Consider the following 22,000-nt stretch of genomic DNA (forward strand, 5'->3'; position numbering starts at 1 on the left):
CACATAACATCAATATTATAAATGTTATCTAATCTTTTTTAGGTGAGCGAAATAATTCTTTTTACTAAGCATTCAGCAAATTTATTTCAGGAATAAGAGCCTTGTAAACAGGGGTGTTTTTTTTTTTTTTTAAAGGTTCAAAACCTTTTGTTTGTGTTGGTTCACTACAACCCTGTAGGAATTAGAGCAGAGGTTAATGTTAAAGGGATAGTTCACAAAAATGAAACTGTCATTGTTTCCTTACCCTCATGTCATTCCAAACCTGTTTGACCTCATTTCTGTGGTGTAATGAAAAATAACTTTAGCAGAATGTTTACACCTCCAGGGGCCAGCTGTGGGGACCAGGGGCCAGCTGTGGGGACCAGGGGCAGCTGTGGTCATCATTCACTTCCATTGTATGAAAAAGAGCAACTTTTGTGTTCCAAAGAGGGACATGAGGGTGAGTAAATAATGATGTTTTTGAGTGAAGGAAATTTCGAGTTTCTCCACAGGTGAAATATCATTATGTGCAAGAGAATGGTGTTTCAGATTTCAAAACAAACCTGCTCACAATATTACATTACAACAGATATTGAAGGGTTAACCAGAGAGGCTTTTGCCCCACCTCCCTCTCCCGTGTGAAAGAGGATCGGTGTAGACGGTGTTTCCCTCACTCTTCTCCCTGCTTCCATAATGGCTGTTCGTTTTGCTTTGAGCTCTGCAGAAAGAAGGATTGGATTTGGTTTTCTGAGGCCCACAACAACGACCACGGACATCAGGAGAGGGGCAGTGGGTAATGCTGCAGCTTCTGTCACTGTCCAGGACAGCCATGGGAAGCTCAAGACTGTGGCTGACCTCCCAGAGATCAACATATTTAGGATGTTGTACAAACTGATCTTTAAAGGGTACCATAATCGAGTGCATGAGCTGCAGGTAAAGAAAGAAAACCCAGCCGTAGTTTATTTATCATGTGACTGTAACTGCAGGACTGTTTAAAATGATTTCTGCCTCCCCTTATGTGCTCAGACTCTTTTAAAAAGTCTTAAAAAGTCTTTTTATTATATAACAAAGTCTTTTTTATTATATTTTTTAAATTTTTCTGTTTAAACTTTTCTAATTAAACACTTTAAAATTCAGTAAGCTTGTCATTTATTTGTTGCTCTGAACCAGTTTGGAGGTGCAGTGCAATTTAGCTCAAAATTAACCATATTTATTCTTCACTTGCACATCTTGTTTGTTCTTCACCTCTTGTTTTTCCATCTCTCCAGTTACATGATAAAGATCTTTATGGTCCCTTGTACAAAGTGAATGTTGGAAACCTCCAATCCATTTCAATAAACAGTGTGGACTTACTGGAGGAACTCCTTAGAAAAGATGAGAAGTTTCCTTGCAGAGGACATATGACTCTGTGGACAGAATACCGTGACATGAGAGGCATCGGCTACGGCCCTTTCTCAGAGTAAAAACATTTGGCACAATGGTTGTTTATCTGTAACATTTGTTTTGCAACTTATTATGTAAGACTAGTCATGTCAGGAGATTTTATGAGGTCAAAGTGCATTTGGCTAATGTAGTTGTGTGATGTTATGTAAACTTATCAGGTTATGTTGTTTTTTGTTGCTGTTCTGAAAAGAGAATATGTTCTTCAACAGAGAAGGAGAGAAATGGTACAAACTGCGGACAGTGCTGAACAAACGCATGCTGCATCCAAAGGAGTCGGTTCAGTATGGTGATGTGGTCAATGCGGTGGTCACAGACTTCATCAAACGGATTTACTATCTGCGGGAAATGAGCCCCACTGGGGATCTTGTCTCTAACATGTCCAGTGAGCTTTACCGGTTTTCCCTTGAAGGTATTTCCCCTCCATAAGCACTTGAAATTAGATAAAATCGGTAACACTTTACAGTAAGGTCTCATCATGTAAACATTTAGGTAATACATTAGTTAACATGAACTATATGAGCAATATCTTTTTACATCACCTACTAACCTTTGTTAATGTTAACAAAAATACATTTGTTCATGTTAGGTCACAGTGCATTAACTAATATTAACATATACAACTTTTGATTTTAATAATACATTTTGAAATTAACTAAGATTAATAAATGCTGTAAAATTGTTGCTTTTTGTAAGTTCATGTTAACTAATGTAGAGAACTAATGTTAACAAATGGAAACTTATTGTAAAATCAGACAATAGAATACACAACTGGCTTGTCACAATTAAGGGTAATCAGGAACCAACCTGACACTCATGCAAGACCTAATTATGCAACATTTCACATCAAAAAGTGAAATTAAATAATTATTTTTAAAAAATGCAGCATAATTGCTTGAAAAATACAACGTTTGTAGATATTACTCTCCACTAAATTTTTTTTTTGCTAATATAGTAAAATGCTAAATAAACTGTAATGTTTATTTGTCAAATGAAACAATAGTTACACTATAATTTGGGTCCGACGAGATTTTCAAAGTCTCTTACTTGAGCAAAAACAGTACTGTAAAAAAACAGGAATGTTGTGAAATATTTTCACAATTTGTAATGTAATTGAAAAGAAAATTTGTATTTTAATATATTTTAAAATGTAATTTATTTCAGTGATAACAATGCTGAATTTTCAGCATCCATTACTCCAGTCTTCAGTGTCACATGATCCTTCAGAAATCATTCTAATATGCTGATTTAGTGCTCAAAAAACGTTTGATTATTATCAATGTTGAAAATAGTTGCTTAATATTTTTGTGAAACTTATAAAAAAAAAAAATACACCCATCCATCCATCTTCTTCCGCTTATCCGGGGCCGGGTCGCGGGGGCAGCAGTCTAAGCAGAGATGCCCAGACTTCCCTCTCCCTAGACACTTCCTCCAGCTCTTCCGGGGGGACACCGAGGCGTTCCCAGGCCAGCCGGGAGACATAGTCTCTCCAGCGTGTCCTAGGTCTTCCCCGGGGTCTCCTCCCAGTGGGATGCGCCCGGAACACCTTCCCGGGAAGGCGTCCAGGAGGCATCCGGAACAGATGCCCGAGCCACCTCAGCTGACCCCTCTCGATGTGGAGGAGCAGCGGCTCTACTCTGAGTTCCTCCCGAGTGACCGAGCTTCTCACCCTATCTCTAAGGGATCGCCCAGCCACCCTGCGGAGAAAGCTCATTTCGGCCGCCTGTATCCGGGATCCTGTCCTTTCGGTCATGACCTAAAGCTCATGACCATAGCTGAGAGTAGGAACGTAGATTGACCGGTAAATCGAGAGCCTTGCGGCTCAGCTCTTTCTTTACCACGACAGACCGGTACATCGACCGCATTACTGCAGAAGGTGCACCGATCCGTCTGTCAATCTCCCGTTCCATCCTTCCCTCACTCGTGAACAAAACCCCAAGATACTTAAACTCCTCCACTTGAGGCATGAACTCTCCACCAACCTGAAGTTGGCAAGCCACCCTTTTCCGACTGAGGACCATGGCCTCGGATTTGGAGGTGCTGATTCTCATCCCAGCCGCTTCACACTCGGCTAAGGTCCTGGTTTGATGAGGCCAACACGACAACATCATCTGCAAAGAGCAGAGACGAAATCGTGTTGTCACCAAACCTGACACCCTCCGGCCCCTGGCTGCGCCTAGAAATTCTGTCCATAAAAATTATGAACAGAACCGGCGACAAAGGGCAACCCTGCCGGAGTCCAACACGCACCGGGAACAAGTCTGACTTACTACCAGCAATGCGAACCAAGCTCCTGCTTCGGTCGTACAGGGACCGGACAGCCCTTAGTAAAGGACCCCAGACCCCATACTCCCGGAGCACCCTCCACAGGCCGCCGTGAGGGACACAGTCGAATGCCTTCTCCAAATCCACAAAGCACATGTGGACTGGTTGGGCAAACTCCCATGAACCCTCCAGCACCCCGTAGAGGGTATAGAGCTGGTCCAGTGTTCCACGGCCTGGACGAAAACCACACTGTTCCTCCTGAATCCGAGGTTCTACTATCGGCCGTATTCTCCTCTCCAGTACCCTGGCATAGACTTTCCCAGGGAGGCTGAGAATTGTGATCCCCCTGTAGTTGGAACACACCCTCCGGTCCCCCTTCTTAAAAAGAGGGACCACCACCCTGGTCTGCCATCCCAAAGGCACTGTCCCCGACCGCCACGCGATGCTGCAGAGGCGTGTCAGCCAAGACAGCCCCACAACATCCAGAGACTTGAGGTACTCAGGGCGGATCTCATCCACCCCTGGTGCCTTGCCACCGAGGAGTTTCTTGACTACCTCGGTGACTTCAGCTTGGGTGATGGACGAGTCCACCTCTGAGCCCTCAGCCTCTGCTTCCTCAATGGAAGACATGACGGTGGGATTGAGGAGATCCTCGAAGTATTCCTTCCACCGTCCAACGACATCCCCAGTTGAGGTCAACAGCTCCCCACCTCTACTGTAGACAGCGTTGGTAGGGCACTGCTTCCCCCTCCTGAGGCGCCGGACAGTTTGCCAGAATCTCTTCGAGGCCAGCCGATAGTCCTTCTCCATGGCCTCACCGAACTCCTCCCAGGCCCGAGTTTTTGCCTCCACAACCACCCGGGCGGCAGTTCGCTTGGCCTGCCGGTACCCGTCAGCTGCCTCAGGAGTCCCGCAAGCCAACCAGGCCCGATAAGACTCCTTCAGCTTGACGGCATCCCTTACTTCTGGTGTCCACCACCGGGTTCGGGGATTACCGCCTCGACAGGCACCGGAGACCTTACGGCCACAGCTCCGAGCGGCCGCTTCGACAATGGAGGTGGAGAACATGGTCCAATCGGACTCAATATCTCCAGCCTCCCTCGGGATCCGGTCGAAGCTCCGCCGGAGGTGGGAGTTGAAGATCTCTCTGACAGGAGACTCGGCCAAACGTTCCCAGCAGACCCTCACAGTACGCTTGGGTCTGCCGAGTCTGTCCAGCTTTTTCCCCCGCCATCGGATCCAACTCACCACCAGGTGGTGATCAGTTGACAGCTCCGCCCCTCTCTTTACCCGAGTGTCCAAGACATACGGCCTCAGGTCAGATGAAACGACCACAAAGTCGATCATCGACCTACGGCCTAGGGTGTCCTGGTGCCACGTGCACTGATGGACACCCTTATGCTTGAACATGGTGTTCGTTATGGACAAACTGTAACTAGCACAGAAGTCCAATAACTGAACACCGCTCGGGTTCAGATCAGGGGGGCCGTTCCTCCCAATCACGCCCCTCCAGGTGTCACTGTCGCTGCCCACGTGGGCATTGAAGTCCCCCAGTAGAACGACGGAGTCCCCAGTTGGAGCACTTTCCAGCACCCCTCCCAGAGACTCCAAGAAGGCTGGGTACTCTGCACTGCCATTTGGCCCGTAGGCACACACGACAGTGAGAGACCTATCCCCGACCCGTAGGCGCAGGGAAACGACCCTCTCGTTTACCGGGGTGAACTCCAACACATGGCGGCTGAGCTGGGGGGCTATAAGCAAACCCACACCAGCCCGCCGCCTCTCACCATGGGCAACTCCAGAGTGGTGAAGAGTCCATCCTCTCTCGAGGAGTGTGGTTCCAGAGCCCAAGCCGTGCGTAGAGGTGATCCCGACTATCTCTAGTCGGAACCGTTCAACCTCACGCACAATCTCAGGCTCCTTCCCCGCCAGCGAGGTGACGTTCCATGTCCCTAGAGCTAGCTTCCGTGTCCAGGGATCGGGTTGTCGAGGCCCCCGCCTTCGACTGCCGCCCGATCCTCTCAGCACCGGCCCCTTACGGTCCCTCCTGCAGGTGGTGAGCCCACGGGAAGGCGGCATTTAAAAATTTAAATGTCTTCAGTAAATATAAAAAGTTCAAATTAATGGCATTTATTTGTTTTAATTTAATGTGTCTTTGCTGAATAAAAGTATTCAATAAAAAAATAAAAAAAATCTTACTGACCCCAAACTTTTGAAAGATAGATAGATAGATAGATAGATAGATAGATAGATAAATACTTTATTCATCCACTAGGGAAATTCAGGTTTCCAGTAGCAACAGCTAAAAAACAAACAAGACAGACAAGCTGCCGAATTAATAAATACAATACAATTAAATTAAATTACACCCTGTTCACAGGGATAAATTAAAAAGCCGGATCGCCTGAGGGACAAACGACTTCCTCAGTCTGTCAGTAGAACAGGACAGAGAGAGCATCCTGTCGTTAAAGGTGCTCTTCTGTCTGATGATGATCTTGTGCAGTGGGTGTTGGGCATTGTCCAAGATGGAAAGAAGCTTGCTAAGGGTCCTTCTCGGACCCAGAAGCGGACCCACCATGACTATATTTATAATTCAAACTTAATAAAATAGTTTAAAGTATTAAGATATTTCTTCACTATTAAGTGACATCCTTCTGCTATAAGATCCCTGATATAACGATGCTGCTTTGGGTGCTGCACAGTGAGCAGATGTTTCACAAGTTTTAAAGTCATCCATTTTACATTTTTACATTTATATTATCATTGCAATTAATATGCATGCCAATTTATCATGCATGCCAATTAATAGCATAATGTTTTCCATTTGCCCACAATAATTGTGAATATTCTGCCTGTTGCTTTTCTCATACAGGAATCTCATCCATTCTGTTTGAGACGCGCATTGGCTGCCTGGAGAAAGAGATTCCTGCAGAGACACAGGATTTCATTAATTCTATTGCACAAATGTTCACCTACAGCATGCATGTGGTGATGCTGCCCAACTGGACTCGCAGTTACTTGCCATTTTGGCAGTGGTACCTCAATAGCTGGGATGGCATATTCAAATTCTGTAAGCTTGTTAGTTTACACATCTTCTTCAGATAAACTACAAGAGATACAGATATGTTGTGCAGAGAAATTATGTATTATACTTGGATTATGCACAGCCATAAAGATGATTGACATGAAGATGGAAGCCATTCAGAGGCGCATGGATGCAAATCAGGAGGTTGCTGGGGAGTATCTCACCTATCTGCTTTCCAATGTTAAAATGAGCAGTAAAGATGTTTATGGAAGCATTTCTGAGCTTCTTTTGGCTGGAGTGGACACAGTAAGAAAAAAAATTACTCTATCTTTGACTATTCAAACAAAATATATAAGAGTTTTAAAAATGATAGAGAGCTTTGTTTCTTTTTATGTTCTAGACCTCCAACACCATGTTGTGGGCACTGTATCTCCTCTCAAGAGATCCAGAAGCTCAAGAGACTCTGTATCATGATGTAACCAGAGTCTTAAAGGGCGACAGAGTCCCAACAGCACAGGAAGTGAACAGCATGCCTTACCTCAAAGCTGTCATCAAGGAAACACTAAGGTGGAGGATTATGTTGTGTAACATGGTATATCTTTGAGAAGCAAAATACAGCAAATTCTGCATATACACTCACCTAAAGGATTATTAGGAACACCATACTAATACTGTGTTTGACCCCCTTTCGCCTTCAGAACTGCCTTAATTCTACGTGGCATTGATTCAACAAGGTGCTGAAAGCATTCTTTAGAAATGTTGGCCCATATTGATAGGATAGCATCTTGCAGTTGATGGAGATTTGTGGGATACACATCCAGGGCACGAAGCTCCCGTTCCACCACATCCCAATGATGCTCTATTGGGTTGAGATCTGGTGACTGTGGGGGCCATTTTAGTACAGTGAACTCATTGTCATGTTCAAGAAACCAATTTGAAATGATTCGAGCTTTGTGACATGGTGCATTATCCTGCTGGAAGTAGCCATCAGAGGATGGGTACATGGTGGTCATAAAGAGATGGATATGGTCAGAAACAATGCTCAGGTAGGCCGTGGCATTTAAACGATGCCCAATTGGCACTAAGGGGCCTAAAGTGTGCCAAGAAAACATCCCCAACACCATTACACCACCACCACCAGCCTGCACAGTGGTAACAAGGCATGATGGATCCATGTTCTCATTCTGTTTACGCCAAATTCTGACTCTACCATCTGAATGTCTCAACAGAAATCGAGACTCATCAGACCAGGCAACATTTTTCCAGTCTTCAACTGTCCAATTTTGGTGAGCTTGTGCAAATTGTAGCCTCTTTTTCCTATTTGTAGTGGAGATGAGTGGTACCCGGTGGGGTCTTCTGCTGTTGTAGCCCATCCGCCTCAAGTTTGTGCGTGTTGTGGCTTCACAAATGCTTTGCTGCATACCTCGGTTGTAACGAGTGGTTATTTCAGTCAAAGTTGCTCTTCTATCAGCTTGAATCAGTCGGCCCATTCTCCTCTGACCTCTAGCATCAACAAGGCATTTTCACCCACAGGACTGCCGCATACTGGATGTTTTTCCCTTTTCACACCATTCTTTGTAAACCCTAGAAATGGTTGTGCGTGAAAATCCCAGTAACTGAGCAGATTGTGAAATACTCAGACCGGCCCGTCTGGCACCAACAACCATGCCACGCTCAAAATTGCTTAAATCACCTTTCTTTCTCATACTGACATTCAGTTTGGAGTTCAGGAGATTGTTTTGACCAGGACCACACCCCTAAATGCATTGAAGCAACTGCCATGTGATTGGTTGATTAGATAATTGCATGAATGAGAAATTGAACAGGTGTTCCTAATAATCCTTTAGGTGAGTGTATAATTGCGTATTATAATCTCTTTACACGTGTAATCTCCTGTGCAGGATGTATCCTGTGGTGCCCATAAATTCTCGTCTTATTGCAGAAAAAGATATTGTCATTGGTGGACACTTTTTCCCCAAAAAGGTATATTGTCCTAATGTTGTTAAGAAAGAAAAGAAGTGTTAAATCAGCTAAATCAGCGTTTTTTGTTTGTTTTGTTTTTAACAGACAACATTCTCTCTGTTCCACTATGCAATCAGCCGTGATGAGAACGTTTTCTCAGAACCACGTAAGTTCAAACCTGACCGCTGGCTCCGAGATGGCAGAACAAGACCCAACCCATTTGGGTCAATCCCATTTGGCTTTGGAGTCAGAGGCTGTGTTGGTCGTCGCATTGCTGAATTGGAGATGCATCTGGTTTTAGCAAGGGTAAGAGAAACAGAAAGATTTATTTTTTATTTTGTGCCAGACAGTTATATTACATTTATATATTGTGCTTTTTGATTGAATCTTTTCATTCCAGCTAATCAAGTTGTTTGAAATCAGACCGGACCCAACTGTAGGTGAGGTTCAGTCACTCAGTCGTGGAGTGCTTGTGCCAGACAGAAAGGTTAACTTCCACTTTGTGGAGAGACCGAAGATACATTTTGAAGCATAGCTAAAGAAGACCAGATTCAGCAAGAATTCCAGTTTCAACTATTCATTTTCTTCTGTTTGGGCCTCTGAGTGAGTTCACGTAGTGTAACAGCGCAGCGCTTTTGGGTTGTACATCAGAACGTGGGCTCACTATTGGCCGACGCTGGTCATGTGTGTGATGCTGGCCAATAGTGAGCCTACTTGCGCACAAAAAGTATTCTCGTCGCTTGAGCCACTGTAGTCTCTTGGACTATTTTAACAATGTCTTTACTAACCTTTCTGGGCTGGCAGAAATATCAATTACCTAGCAGCCTATGAAGGAGTGGGCCAGCTCTCAGATTTCATAAAAAATATCTTAATTTGTGTTCCGAAGATGAATGAAAGTCTTACAGGGTTGGAACAACACGAGGGTGAGTAATTACTGACAGAATTTTCATTTTTGGGTGAATAACCCTTTAATGTCAACTTCTTTATCTTCATTTGAATATGATTCCGTCGTGCTTTGGAATGTGCAATATAAAGGACCCTGTATTACACTGTGAAAAAGATATATTTTATAGCTCTTGCCATTAAATTGTTGTTGTGCGTTGTATTTCATTATGCTGATATGTATTTTTGTGAACTTGAATTAATAAATAAATTAAACTTTTTAATGATTACAAAATATTAGTGTTTTATTATTGTTCAGTATTAGCGGAAGGGGATCTATGAATATGTATAATATATATCATTGCAATAGATATTGGAACGCAGCTGAGGGGAAATAAAAATAACAGCAACTGATATTATGTTTTATATGTATATATACAGTACTGTGCAAAAGCATGTTAATACCACCAGAATGGCAGTAGGCTATAGCGCGATAAGCCAAGGCAGCATTGTTGAGTGAATGCAGTCAGTTTTGACTGCAAAAGATGAGGTAATTTGATCGGATGTCATGTATTTACAGAATTTTACCTGCTAGAAATACATGCTCAGTTTTAATGTTATTTTAAGGTGGGGTAGAATAAAATGAATGCATTTTGTTCGTGTACCCCCTTCTGTCACCTCACATACCCCCAGGGATAGGGAAGAGCGGGGCACAACCTAACGCAGGGCTAGTTGGGGCCACATATGCTAGCATGACAAAACTTAGTGTATTTACTAAATGCCATATCAACACTCTATAGAGAAAAAATTGCGGCAAAATTCAAATCTTTGGAAGATATCAAAGTCTCCGGCACGGACACCACCATCTCCGGAAAGGACACCACCGTCTCAGGAAAGGACAGCACCGTCTCCGGGATGGACACCAACGACTCCGGCACGGATACCACCGTTTCCGGCACAGACAAGTACACGGACACTGCCGTCTCCGGCACGCACACCACCGTCTCCGGCACGGACACCTACCTCTCCGGGACGGACACCAACGACTCCGGCACGGATACCACTGTTTCTGGCACGGACAAGTGCACGGACACTGCCGTCTCCTGCACGGACACCACCCACCGTCTCTGGCACGGACACCAATGTCTCCGGAACGGACACCAACGACTCCGGCACGGACAGCAACGCCTCCGGAAAGGACACCACCGTCTCCGGCACGGAAACCAATGTCTCCGGCATGGATACCACTGTCTCCGGCACAGACACCACCATCTCCGGAACGGACACCAAAGTCTCCGACACCAGCACGCACACCACAGTCTCCGGCACGCACACCACCATCTCCGGCACGGACACCTACCTCTCCGGGACGGACACCAACGACTCCCGCACGGATACCACTGTTTCCGGCACGGACAAGTGCACGGACACTGCCGTCTCCTGCACGGACACCACCCACCGTCTCTGGCACGGACACCAATGTCTCCGGAACGGACACCAACGACTCCGGCACGGACAGCAACATCTCCTGAACTGACACCAGTGTCTCCGGAAAGGACACCACTGTCTCCAGCACGGACTCCACTGTATCAGGCACGGACACCAATGTCTCCAGTATGGACAACAACGTCTCCTGAACTGATACCAGTGTCTCCGGAAAGGACACCACTGTCTCCAGCACGGACTCCACTGTCTCAGGCACGGACACCAATGTCTCCAGTATGGACAACAACGTCTCCTGAACGGACACCACCGTCTCCGGCACGGACACCAAAGTCTCCGGAACGGACACCAACATTTCCGGCATGGACACCACCCACCGTCTCCGGCACGGACACCACCGTCTCCGGCACAGACACCAATGTCTTCGGCATGGACACCACCGTCTCCGGCACGGACACCAACATCTCCAGAACGGACAACAACGTATCCGGAAAGGACACCACCGTCTCCGGAACGGACAACAACATCTCCGGGAAGGACACCACCGTCTCTGGCACGGACACCAACGTCTCCAGAACAGACACCATAGTCTTCGACACAGACACCACCGTCACCGGAACGGACACCAAAGTCTCCGACACAGACACCGGCACGGACACCACCGCCTGCAGAAAGGACACCAACGTCTCCGGCACGGACACCATCGTCTCCGGCACGGACACCACCCACCTCAGATAAATAAAAAAAATAGATGATTTAATATAAATTATTATTTTATTTAATAATCTAAACTATTGTTAAAAAAAAATGTTGCGTGCACCGTCTAATTGCAGCCAGCCTGGTGCTCCTTCTGAAGGAGTCCTTCCGCATCAAATCAAAACGTAATATCACAAACGCCTTCACAAACATAAACAGAAAAGACTATCAGTCAAAGTTCAGCTTTAGGAGGGGAAGAATTAGGGCAGGATAAGGAGAATGAGAGAAAAAGAAAGATGAAGATGAAGAGAGAGCAGGTATTGACAAATAATCTAATGCCCACTGACATGGTTTTAAAGCTTCAGTCTGCCCCTGACAGTTGCTGTTCTAGCCAGAGCAAGTGGATATTGCAGGGGAGTTAAAAGTCAAAGGTGAAGTAGGCTAATGTCAAATTTACATAATTGTTGTTGTGATTTATTTCTGTTATAGTCTTCAGCCATTTTAATGTTTGAATTTACATTGTGAAAAACAAGGTTGTAAATTTTAACATAGTATCGTCATCATATCAGTGTAGATGTAGATGGACCATATTTATATTTTTACTTATATCATTAAATGAAGTTGTTATTATAATAAAAACGCATTATATTTTTGTTTTTAACCTCAAATAATACTACCATCTGATAGGGCTCTCTGTATGTTTACAGCATTAGGTGAGTTTTTTTTTTCCTGAGAAAAATGTACGCCTATCCCAACCCCACAAACTGAAATGCTGTTCTTTTGAACTTTCTATTCATCAGAATCTTTGGAAAATGTATCACAGTTTCCACTAATATATTAAGCAGCACAACTGTTTTTAACATTGATAGTAATAATAATAATAATAATAATAGTAATAATAAATGTTTCTTGAGGACCAAATCAGCATTAGAATGATCCACTTGGACTTCTGAATGCTCTGGATGGAGTGGCATCTTCAGAGGCCCGAATTGTGTTTATGACAACTAATTTCATTGACAGGTCAAACTTATTACTGCAACTTGATGACTTAATGCATTACTTTTTGTTTGATGTTTGGAATGTAAAATCCTGATTGTCTTGCCCCTTTGCCTCTTATAAATTTAAGACCAGTGGCAATGACGTTTGTTTTACAGAGCAAGGTAATTATATATTTATATTATAATAATTGATTATATATTGTATATTATATTTTAATAGTTCAACCAAAAAAATTCAATTATGTTATCAGTTACTCTTCCATGTCATTCCAAGACTTTCGTTCATCTTCGGAAAACAAATGAAGATATTAATGAAATCTGAGTGATTTCTGTCGCTGCATTGAAAGTCTTTTGAACCAAAATTCTGACGCTATAGTTCATAAAACTATAGGTACGGGGCCCGCACATGACATGCAAGGAAAAAAAGTAAATCGTGCGCAAGATTTAGCTACGCTAATTTTTTTCGCAGGGCTCCGTATAAAATATGAATTGAGCGGTTTAGTCCACTTTTTCTGAAGAGACACGATCGCTTTATGATGAACGGATTTGACTTAGGCTTTTACTCACATAATTAACATTGATCAACGAACATGGCTCAGCCACATTTGCGTGTCGCACCAAGAACAAACCTCATTGGTTCTTCCTGAAGCTCAAACATGCTGCCATGACACGTGAGAATGAACCTTATTGGTTCTCGCACGTCATAACCATGCTTAAATTAAATCTGTTTAGCATATAAAACGATCCTGTCTCTTCAGAAGACTTGGATTAAACCGCTTGATTCAAATGGATATATTTTACAACCTCTTTATGAACGTTTTGAAATATCAGAGTTTTGGTTCAATAGACTTTAGGGACAGAAATCTCTGATATAATTGAAAAGATCTGTGTTCCGAAGATGAACAAAAGTCTTGTGGGCTTGAAACGACCCGAGGGTGAGTAATTGATGACAAAACTTTCTTTTTTTGGTTGAACTAACCTTTTAATATATAAAATATATTTAATACATAAAAATATGTATTTAATATATAACAATTATATACATTTTAACACACACACACACACACACACACACACACACACACACACACATATATATATATATATATATATATATATATATATATATAGTTATTATTTTTTCATACAGGAGATATGTTGTATGTTAAACAAAATCTAATATTCAATCATCAATATAATGCAATAGATTCTCTTTAAATTGATTTTTGTGTGCAATCTTTATAAAATATGTTTGCACACAAAAATCAATTTAAAGAGAAACGAATGAAGTACCAGTAGTTATGATAAAGCAACAGGCGATTGATAAACAGTGTGGTTGAATCATTCTTTAAGATTTACACTGTCTGGAGACAGACTCTTCTCACATTGGAGTAATACAATCCCACTTGTGGAAAATTTGTGTATTTGACTTTGTTATTGTTAATGTTATACAACAACAGATGACATGATGCACTAATTGTGATGTAAATAAGTAAACTAAGTTATATGTTTTTTTGCACATAACATCAATATTATAAATGTTATCTAATCTTTTTTAGGTGAGCGAAATAATTATTTTTACTAAGCATTCAGCAAATTTATTTCAGGAATAAGAGCCGTTGTAAACAGGGGTGTGTTTTTTTGAAAAGGTTCAAAACCTTTTGTTTGTGTTGGTTCACTACAACCCTGTAGGAATTAGAGCAGAGGTTAATGTTAAAGGGATAGTTCACAAAAATGAAACTCTCATTGTTTCCTTACCCTCATGTCATTCCAAACCTGTTTGACCTCATTTCTGTGGTGTAATGAAAAAGAAGAACTTTAGCAGAATGTTTACACCTCCAGGGGCCAGCTGTGGGGACCAGGGGCCAGCTGTGGGGACCAGGGGCAGCTGTGGTCATCATTCACTTTCATTGTATGAAAAAGAGCAACTTTTGTGTTCCAAAGAGGGACATGAGGGTGAGTAAATAATGATGTTTTTCAGTGAAGAAAATTTCGATTTTCTCCAGAGGTGAAATATCATTATGTACAAGAGAATGGTGTTTCAGATTTCAAAACAAACCTGCTCACAATATTACATTACAACAGATATTGAAGGGTTAACCAGAGAGGCTTTTGCCCCACCTCCCTCTCCCTCCCGTGTGAAAGAGGATCGGTGTAGACTGTGTTTCCCTCACTCTTCTCCCTGCTTCCATAATGGCTGTTCGTTTTGCATTGAGCTCTGCAGAAAGAAGGATTGGATTTGGTTTTCTGAGGCCCACAACAATGACCACAGACATCAGGAGAGGGGCAGTGGGTAATGCTGCAGCTTCTGTCACTGTCCAGGACAGCCATGGGAAGCTCAAGACTGTGGCTGACCTCCCAGAGATCAAGACATTTAGGATGTTGTGCAGACTGATCTTTAAAGGGTACCTGAATCGCATGCATGAGCTGCAGGTAAAGAAAGGAAACACAGCCATACTTTATTTATCATGTGACTGTAACTGCAGGACTGTTTAAAAGGATTTCTGCCTTTTTTTATGTACTCAGACTGTTAATGTTTTGCCTTTAAAGACACTGAATAGAAAGGAAACAACTGTATAATTGAACACTTTTAAATAATTCAGTATACTTGTTTATTTGTTGCTCTAAATCTATTTGGAGTTTGTTTGTTCAACACTTGTTCAACACCAGCACTTGTTTGTTCTTCACCTCTTGTTTTTCATCTCTCCAGTTATACGAAAAACGGCTTTATGGTCCCTTGTACAAAGTGAACGCTGGAAACTTCCAATCCATTTCAATAAACAGTGTGGACTTACTGGAGGAACTCCTTAGAAAAGATGAGAAGTTTCCTTCCAGAGGAGACATGACTCTGTGGACAGAATACCGTGACATGAGAGGCATCGGCTACGGCCCTTTCACAGAGTAAAAACACATTAGCATAGGTTTCTTTATCTTTAACATGTTTTGCAAATTATATATTATGTAAGACTAGTCATGTCAGGAGATTTTATTTGGGTGCAAAGTGCATTTGGCTAATGCAGCTGTGTGATGTTATGTAAACTTTTCAGGTTATGTTGTTTTTTGTTGCTGTTCTGAAAAGAGAATATGTTCTTCAACAGAGAAGGAGAGAAATGGTACAAACTGCGGACAGTGCTGAACAAACGCATGCTGCATCCAAAGGACTCGGTTCAGTATGGAGATGTGGTCAATGCGGTGGTCCAAGACTTCATCAAACGGATTTACTATCTGCGGGAAATGAGCCCCACTGGGGATCTTGTACCTAACTTGACCAATGAGCTTTACCGGTTTTCCCTTGAAGGTATTTCCCCTCCATAAGCACTTGAAATTAGATAAAATCGGTAACACTTTACAGTAAGGTCTCATTTGTTAACATTTAGTTAATACATTAGTAAACATGAACTATATGAGCAATATATTTAAACAGCACCTACTAACCTTTGTCAATGTTAATAAAAATACATTTGTTCATGTTAGGTCACAGTGCAATATTAACATTTACAACTTTTGATTTTAATAATTTAATAGTAAATGTAAAAAAAAAATGCTGTAAAAGTGTTGCTCATTGTTAGTTCATATTAACTAATGTAATAAACTAATGTTAATAAATGGAACCTTATTGTAAAATCAGACAATAGAAGACACAACTGGCTTGTCACAATTAAGGGTAATCAGGAACCAACCTGACACTCATGCAATACCTAATTATGCAACATTTCACATCAAAGGGTGAAATTAAGTAATTCTTTAAAAAATGCAACATAATTGCTTGAAAAATAAAACATTTGTAGACATTTTTCCCCACATAATATATTTTACCAAATATGGTAATATACTAAATAACCTGTCATTTTTACTTGTCAAATTAAGCCATTTAAGTTACATTACCAATCAAAAGTTTAGGTGTGGCAAGATCTTACTTGATCAAAAACAGTGCTGTAAAAAGTAGTAATATTGTGAAATATTGTCACAATTTGTAATGTAATTTAAAAGAAAACTGTTTTGTATTTTAATATATTTTAAAATGTAATTTATTTCTGTGATTACAAAAGCTGAATTTTCAGCATCCATTACTCCAATCTTCAGTGTCACATGATCCTTCAGAAATCATTCTAATATGCTGATTTAGTGCTCAAAAAAAAAAAAAACGTATTATCAATGTTGAAACCAGTTGCTTAATATTTTTGTGAAACTTTGATAAAAAATGTTCTTCAGTGAATAGTAAGTTCAAAAGAATGCCATTTATTTATTTTAATTTAATGTGTCTGCTTTGCTAAATAAAAGTATTTATTTAAAAAAAAAAATCTTACTGACCCCAAACTTTTGAACAATAGTGTAGAAGCAGATCCCTTTATCCATGACTTTATTTATAATTCAAACTTAATCAAATAGTTTAAAGTATTAAGGTGTTTTTTATTATTAATTTATTTTATTGATATAATGTTGTCATGATGCAACAGTAACAGCGATCTGCTTTGGGTGCTGCACAGTGAGCAGTTTTACAGTCATCCATTTTACAAATCAAATTATAGTCCTTATATTATCATTGCACTTAATGTGCATGCCAATTTATCATGCGTGCCAACTAATAGCATAATGTTTTTCCATTTGCCCACTATAATTGTGAATTATCTGCCTGTTGCCTTTCTCATACAGGAATCTCATCCATTCTGTTCGAGACGCGCATTGGCTGCCTGGAGAAAGAGATTCCTGCAGAGACACAGGATTTCATTAATTCTATTGCACAAATGTTCACCTACAGCATGCCTGTGGTGGTGCTGCCCAACTGGACTCGCAATTACTTGCCATTTTGGCAGTGGTACCTCAATGGCTGGGAGGGAATATTCAAATTCGGTGAGCTTGTTAGCTCACACATCTTTTTCAGTTAAACAAGAGATACAGATATGTTGTGCAGAGAGATGATGTATTGTAATTATGGATTATGCACAGCCGGAAAGATGATTGACATGAAGATGGAAGCCATTCAGAGGCGCGTGGATGCAAATCAGGAGGTTGCTGGGGAGTATCTCACCTATCTACTTTCCAATGTTAAAATGAGCAGTAAAGATGTTTATGGAAGCATTTCTGAGCTTCTGTTGGCTGGAGTGGACACAGTAAGAAAAAATTACTTTATCTTTGACCATATAAAGATAATATATGAGTTTTATGAAATGATAGATCATAATCATAAGGCTTTGTTTATTTTCGTGTTCTAGACCTCCAACACCATGTTGTGGGCACTGTATCTCCTCTCAAGAGATCCAGAAGCTCAAGAGGCTCTGTATCATGATGTAACCAGAGTCTTAAAGGGCGACAGAGTCCCAACAGCACAGGAAGTGAACAACATGCCTTACCTCAAAGCTGTCATCAAGGAAACACTGAGGTGGAGGATTATGTGGTGTAACATACATTGTATTTGAGAAGCCAGATTAAAATCTGACAGTGGCCAACCAAACAGCAAATTCTGGATATATATTTGCATATTATAATCTCTTTGCACGTGTAATCTTCTGTGCAGGATGTATCCTGTGGTGCCCATGAATTCTCGTCTTATTGCAGAAAATGATGTTGTCATTGGTGGACACTTTTTCCCAAAAAAGGTAAATTGTCCTCATGTTGTTAGGAAGAAAAGAAGAGTTGCCAGTTTAGAAACTGACATCACTAAATCAGCTGCGTTTTTTTTAACAGACAACATTCACTCTGTGCCACTATGCAATCAGCCGTGATGAGAAAGTCTTCCCAGAACCACGGAAGTTCAAACCTGACCGCTGGCTCCGAGATGGCAGAACAAGACCCAACCCATTTGGGTCAATCCCATTTGGCTTTGGAGTCAGAGGCTGTGTTGGCCGTCGCATTGCTGAATTGGAGATGCATCTGGCTTTGGCAAGGGTAAGAGAAACGTCTTGGGTTACTTAGCAGTAACCCTGTTCCCTTAAAAAGCGGGAACAAGATGTTGCGCTTAGCTCTATGGGAACTCTTTGTGTGACCATCAGTGAATTAAGTGTATAAACACGCCAAAGAGTTTGGCTTTGAACTTGACGGCCTCTGACAGTGACATCACTGGGCTATAATTATATGTGCTGCAGGTGGACCTTCAGGTATCACTTTGTTTGAAGATCTGTTCAGGCATATCCTCAGTGCAGCCTCGAAGCACAGCATTTCGTTCCCGCTTTTTCAGGGAACAGGGTTACAGCTAACGCCATCAGGACCTCTTCTTTTTGGAGGCGATATTCCTGATGTCATATCTCCTGTGAGGTTGTTGAGTGTGATGAGCCAGTCCCCAGTCTCTACGAGGGGGAGCGTGACTCGCTACACTCTCTTTTTGTGCCTCTATTGTGAAACTGTCCAAACGCTTTCCTCTGTCTCTTCACCTCCCTGAACCTGCTGACTACTGTATTTACCGAGTCGCTAAACAGGCTAGAAGGTGAGAGGTGGGTAGTCGCTAAACAGGCTAGAAGGTGAGAGGTGGGTAGTCGCTAAACAGACTAGAAGGTGAGAGGTGGGTAGTCGCTAAACAGACTAGAAGGTGAGAGGTGGGTAGTCGCTAAACAGGCTAGAAGGCTCTTCTATGGGTGCAACCAAAGCACCCATAGAACAGCCAATGGTACACACCATCTGTTTGGTCATGTGGCGAGACAGGTCTGTTGCTTGATAAAGCACGGAGAATGACTCTTTGTCGATGGTAGAGTCCGCACTCAGGTCCTTGAGCAGGTCAGCCTGGTATGCCTATAACACCGCCATGGTCAGCCTAACCTGCTTTTTGAAACGCTTTCCCCACAAGCATGGAGGTCGTTCTGCACGGCTTAGTGGGGAGAGCTGGTTTCTTAAAGCTACACTGTGTGATATTTTCCCCCATCTAGCGGTGAAATTGTATATGACTACCCAGTGAAAATTAGTTTCTGTTCCTTTCAATTTTAACTCCTACGGTGGCCGTATTATTCCAAGATTAATATGGCTTCCAGTTCGACTTTGTCCAATTGCGCCTTTAAAACTATATCACCTGTGATCCGTCGCAGCACAGATTTATGTTACAAGGTAAACAATACTTTTTCACCATTGACGTGAGGAAAAGTAACGCAAGTTATACTAGAGGTCATTCTGGCGTTATGCACAACCATGCTATGGTTAGACAAGCAACTATAAAACTTCGAATTTACACAAATAGGCTGAATTACCTGCCGAGAAGAAAGCAGGCAACTTCGGCATCTGTTTTAAAATCTTTGCTCCTCATGAGCTCTTTCCATCTGGGAAAAGTTACTCCAATATTGACTTTGGTCTTGCTGATTTGCCTGTCGCGTTGACGTTTTAATTCTCTTTCACTTCCTTGGCGTCTCTGTTACATGTCCTCGAAAATAGGCATGATCCTCCATCAGCAATCTTTCAAATCTGCCGGCAGTCGCGAGTAATCTCCCCATCGCATTCGTCTCTGTGTCACTGAGTGTAAAGCGTGAAAGGCGAAGCTTGAATTTACAGGTATGTCCCTCTTTGGCTAATGTAGTTTCAAGATGGAGGGGCAACATGGCGACCGGCATTCGAACCCCTCACCCGTATGTACTTTCAATGGCAGATTATAAACTTGCGAGAATACTTTATTACTTGAAAGAAGTAAATATACATTAATGAGCACATATATTTTTGAAAGAATTAAGTGTTTTTTGCTAAGAATCAACTAAAAAAATTACACAGTGTAGCTTTAAGGGATGATGCAGACCCAGGTGAGAGATCTTGTCATGGAGGTCCTTGAAGAAGGGGAGAGATTGTTTGAGACCCTTCCTCCTGGCCACCGAACAGAAATCCTTCCTTTAATTTAGAGCGTCTGGGGAGATCTTGTTCCTGTTGCCAATCCAGCTGTAACCTGGCCACAGCGTAAGTCACCACCTCAAGTAGCTCCTCTATGTATGCACGGAGGTGGTGAACTCAAGATCCATATCACAAAAAAAACAAGAGAAGAACTGTCCTCCACCCGAGCCGAAGAGAAGCCGCGGCACGCTTCGGAGTCAGGCTGAAGGACATCGTGATCTGGAGAGAGAGAGCGATAGACACAGATCCATCTCTTGCCCCTCACCCAGATCAACATGCGAGCCCCATGATCTCAATGTAGGTGCTGGCCCTTGAAAGGAAGTAAGGCGAGCACAAAGCACCTTAACTGTGAACAATTCACAGTGCTTGCAATCGCCCTGGTCCAATGCACGGGCAGCATACTCTTCCCCCTGACAAACAAAGCAGAACTGATGTGTGTCGAGTTCAGGCATGGGCTGTGAACACGGAAGCACACAAAACTTACTCTGTATGATGCTCATAATCCTTTTGAATTGAAGAAAAGACTGCTCGCTGTCAGAAATTTCAACAGAAGATAGGCAGAGAACTTGAATCACACACACACACACACACACACACACACACACACACACACACACACACACACACACACACACACACACACACACAGTATGGCTCTGAAAACAAAGAAAACTGAAGGTGCACCTGCATCACATCTAATTATAGCCTCTGACGAGCACGCACTCCAGTGACGTCACTGTCAGAGGCCGTCAAGTTTAAAACCAAATTTTTTGCCGTGTTTACACACATAATTCACAGATGGTCACATGAAGACGTGTTCCCACTGCTAAGCGCAGCATTGAGAGTTGCTTTTGAAAGGGAACAGACATATTTATTTTTTAATTTTGTGCAAGACAGTTCTATTACATTTATTAATTGTGCTTTTCAATTGCATCTTTTCATTCCAGATAATCAAGTTGTTTGAAATCAGACCAGACCCAACTGTAGGTGAGGTTCAGTCAGTCAATCGCACTGTGCTTGCGCCAGACAGAAAGGTTAACCTCCACTTTGTGGAGAGACCGAAGATACATTCTGAAGCATAGCTAAAGAAGACCAGTTTCAGCAAAACAGAAGCTGCATGTGATTGTGTACATATGTAAATTATCAGCTGAAGTGAATCATGTGAATATGTCAACTTCTTTATCTTTATTTGATTATGATTCTGTTGTTCTTTGGAATATGCAATATAAAGGACCCTGTATTACACTGTGAAAAATTATTTTGTTCCCACCCTATTTTATATAGGCTCTTGCCATTAAATTGTTCTTGTGCATTGTATTTCATTATGCTGATATATTTGTATTTTATGAACTTGAATTAAGAAATAAATTAAACTTTTTAATGAATCTAAAATATCTTTGTTTTATTATTGTTCAGTATTAGTGTAAGGGGATTTATGAATATTTATAATATATCACTGCACTAGATATACATTGGAACGCGTTGTGATTAACAGCAACTGATAGAAATTAAA

General features: G+C 42.0%; 1 protein-coding gene and 1 long non-coding RNA gene across 2 annotated transcripts; both read left to right on the forward strand.

Annotated features, from left to right (window-relative positions):
• Positions 1 to 618: 618 nt before the first annotated feature.
• Positions 619 to 21,872, forward strand: LOC309503091 (uncharacterized protein). Its single transcript, XM_082175780.1, has 19 exons — positions 619 to 912; positions 1,248 to 1,438; positions 1,632 to 1,831; positions 6,557 to 6,754; positions 6,852 to 7,015; positions 7,110 to 7,276; positions 8,611 to 8,692; positions 8,777 to 8,977; positions 9,072 to 9,200; positions 10,430 to 11,680; positions 14,836 to 15,123; positions 15,401 to 15,591; positions 15,789 to 15,988; positions 17,344 to 17,541; positions 17,638 to 17,801; positions 17,904 to 18,070; positions 18,206 to 18,287; positions 18,376 to 18,576; positions 21,435 to 21,872. Exons 1-19 carry the CDS (start codon positions 673 to 675, stop codon positions 21,567 to 21,569), a joined length of 4,449 nt encoding a protein of 1,482 aa, XP_082031906.1. The 5' UTR covers positions 619 to 672; the 3' UTR covers positions 21,570 to 21,872.
• Positions 18,584 to 21,136, forward strand: LOC309502528. The gene is made up of 2 exons (XR_014207337.1): positions 18,584 to 19,145; positions 19,214 to 21,136. It is a non-coding gene; the product is annotated as an uncharacterized lncRNA (long non-coding RNA).
• Positions 21,873 to 22,000: the final 128 nt, after the last annotated feature.

Source organism: Leuciscus leuciscus (genome assembly GCF_965113295.1).
Source record: "Leuciscus leuciscus genome assembly, chromosome: 7".
Taxonomy (NCBI): domain Eukaryota; kingdom Metazoa; phylum Chordata; class Actinopteri; order Cypriniformes; family Leuciscidae; genus Leuciscus; species Leuciscus leuciscus.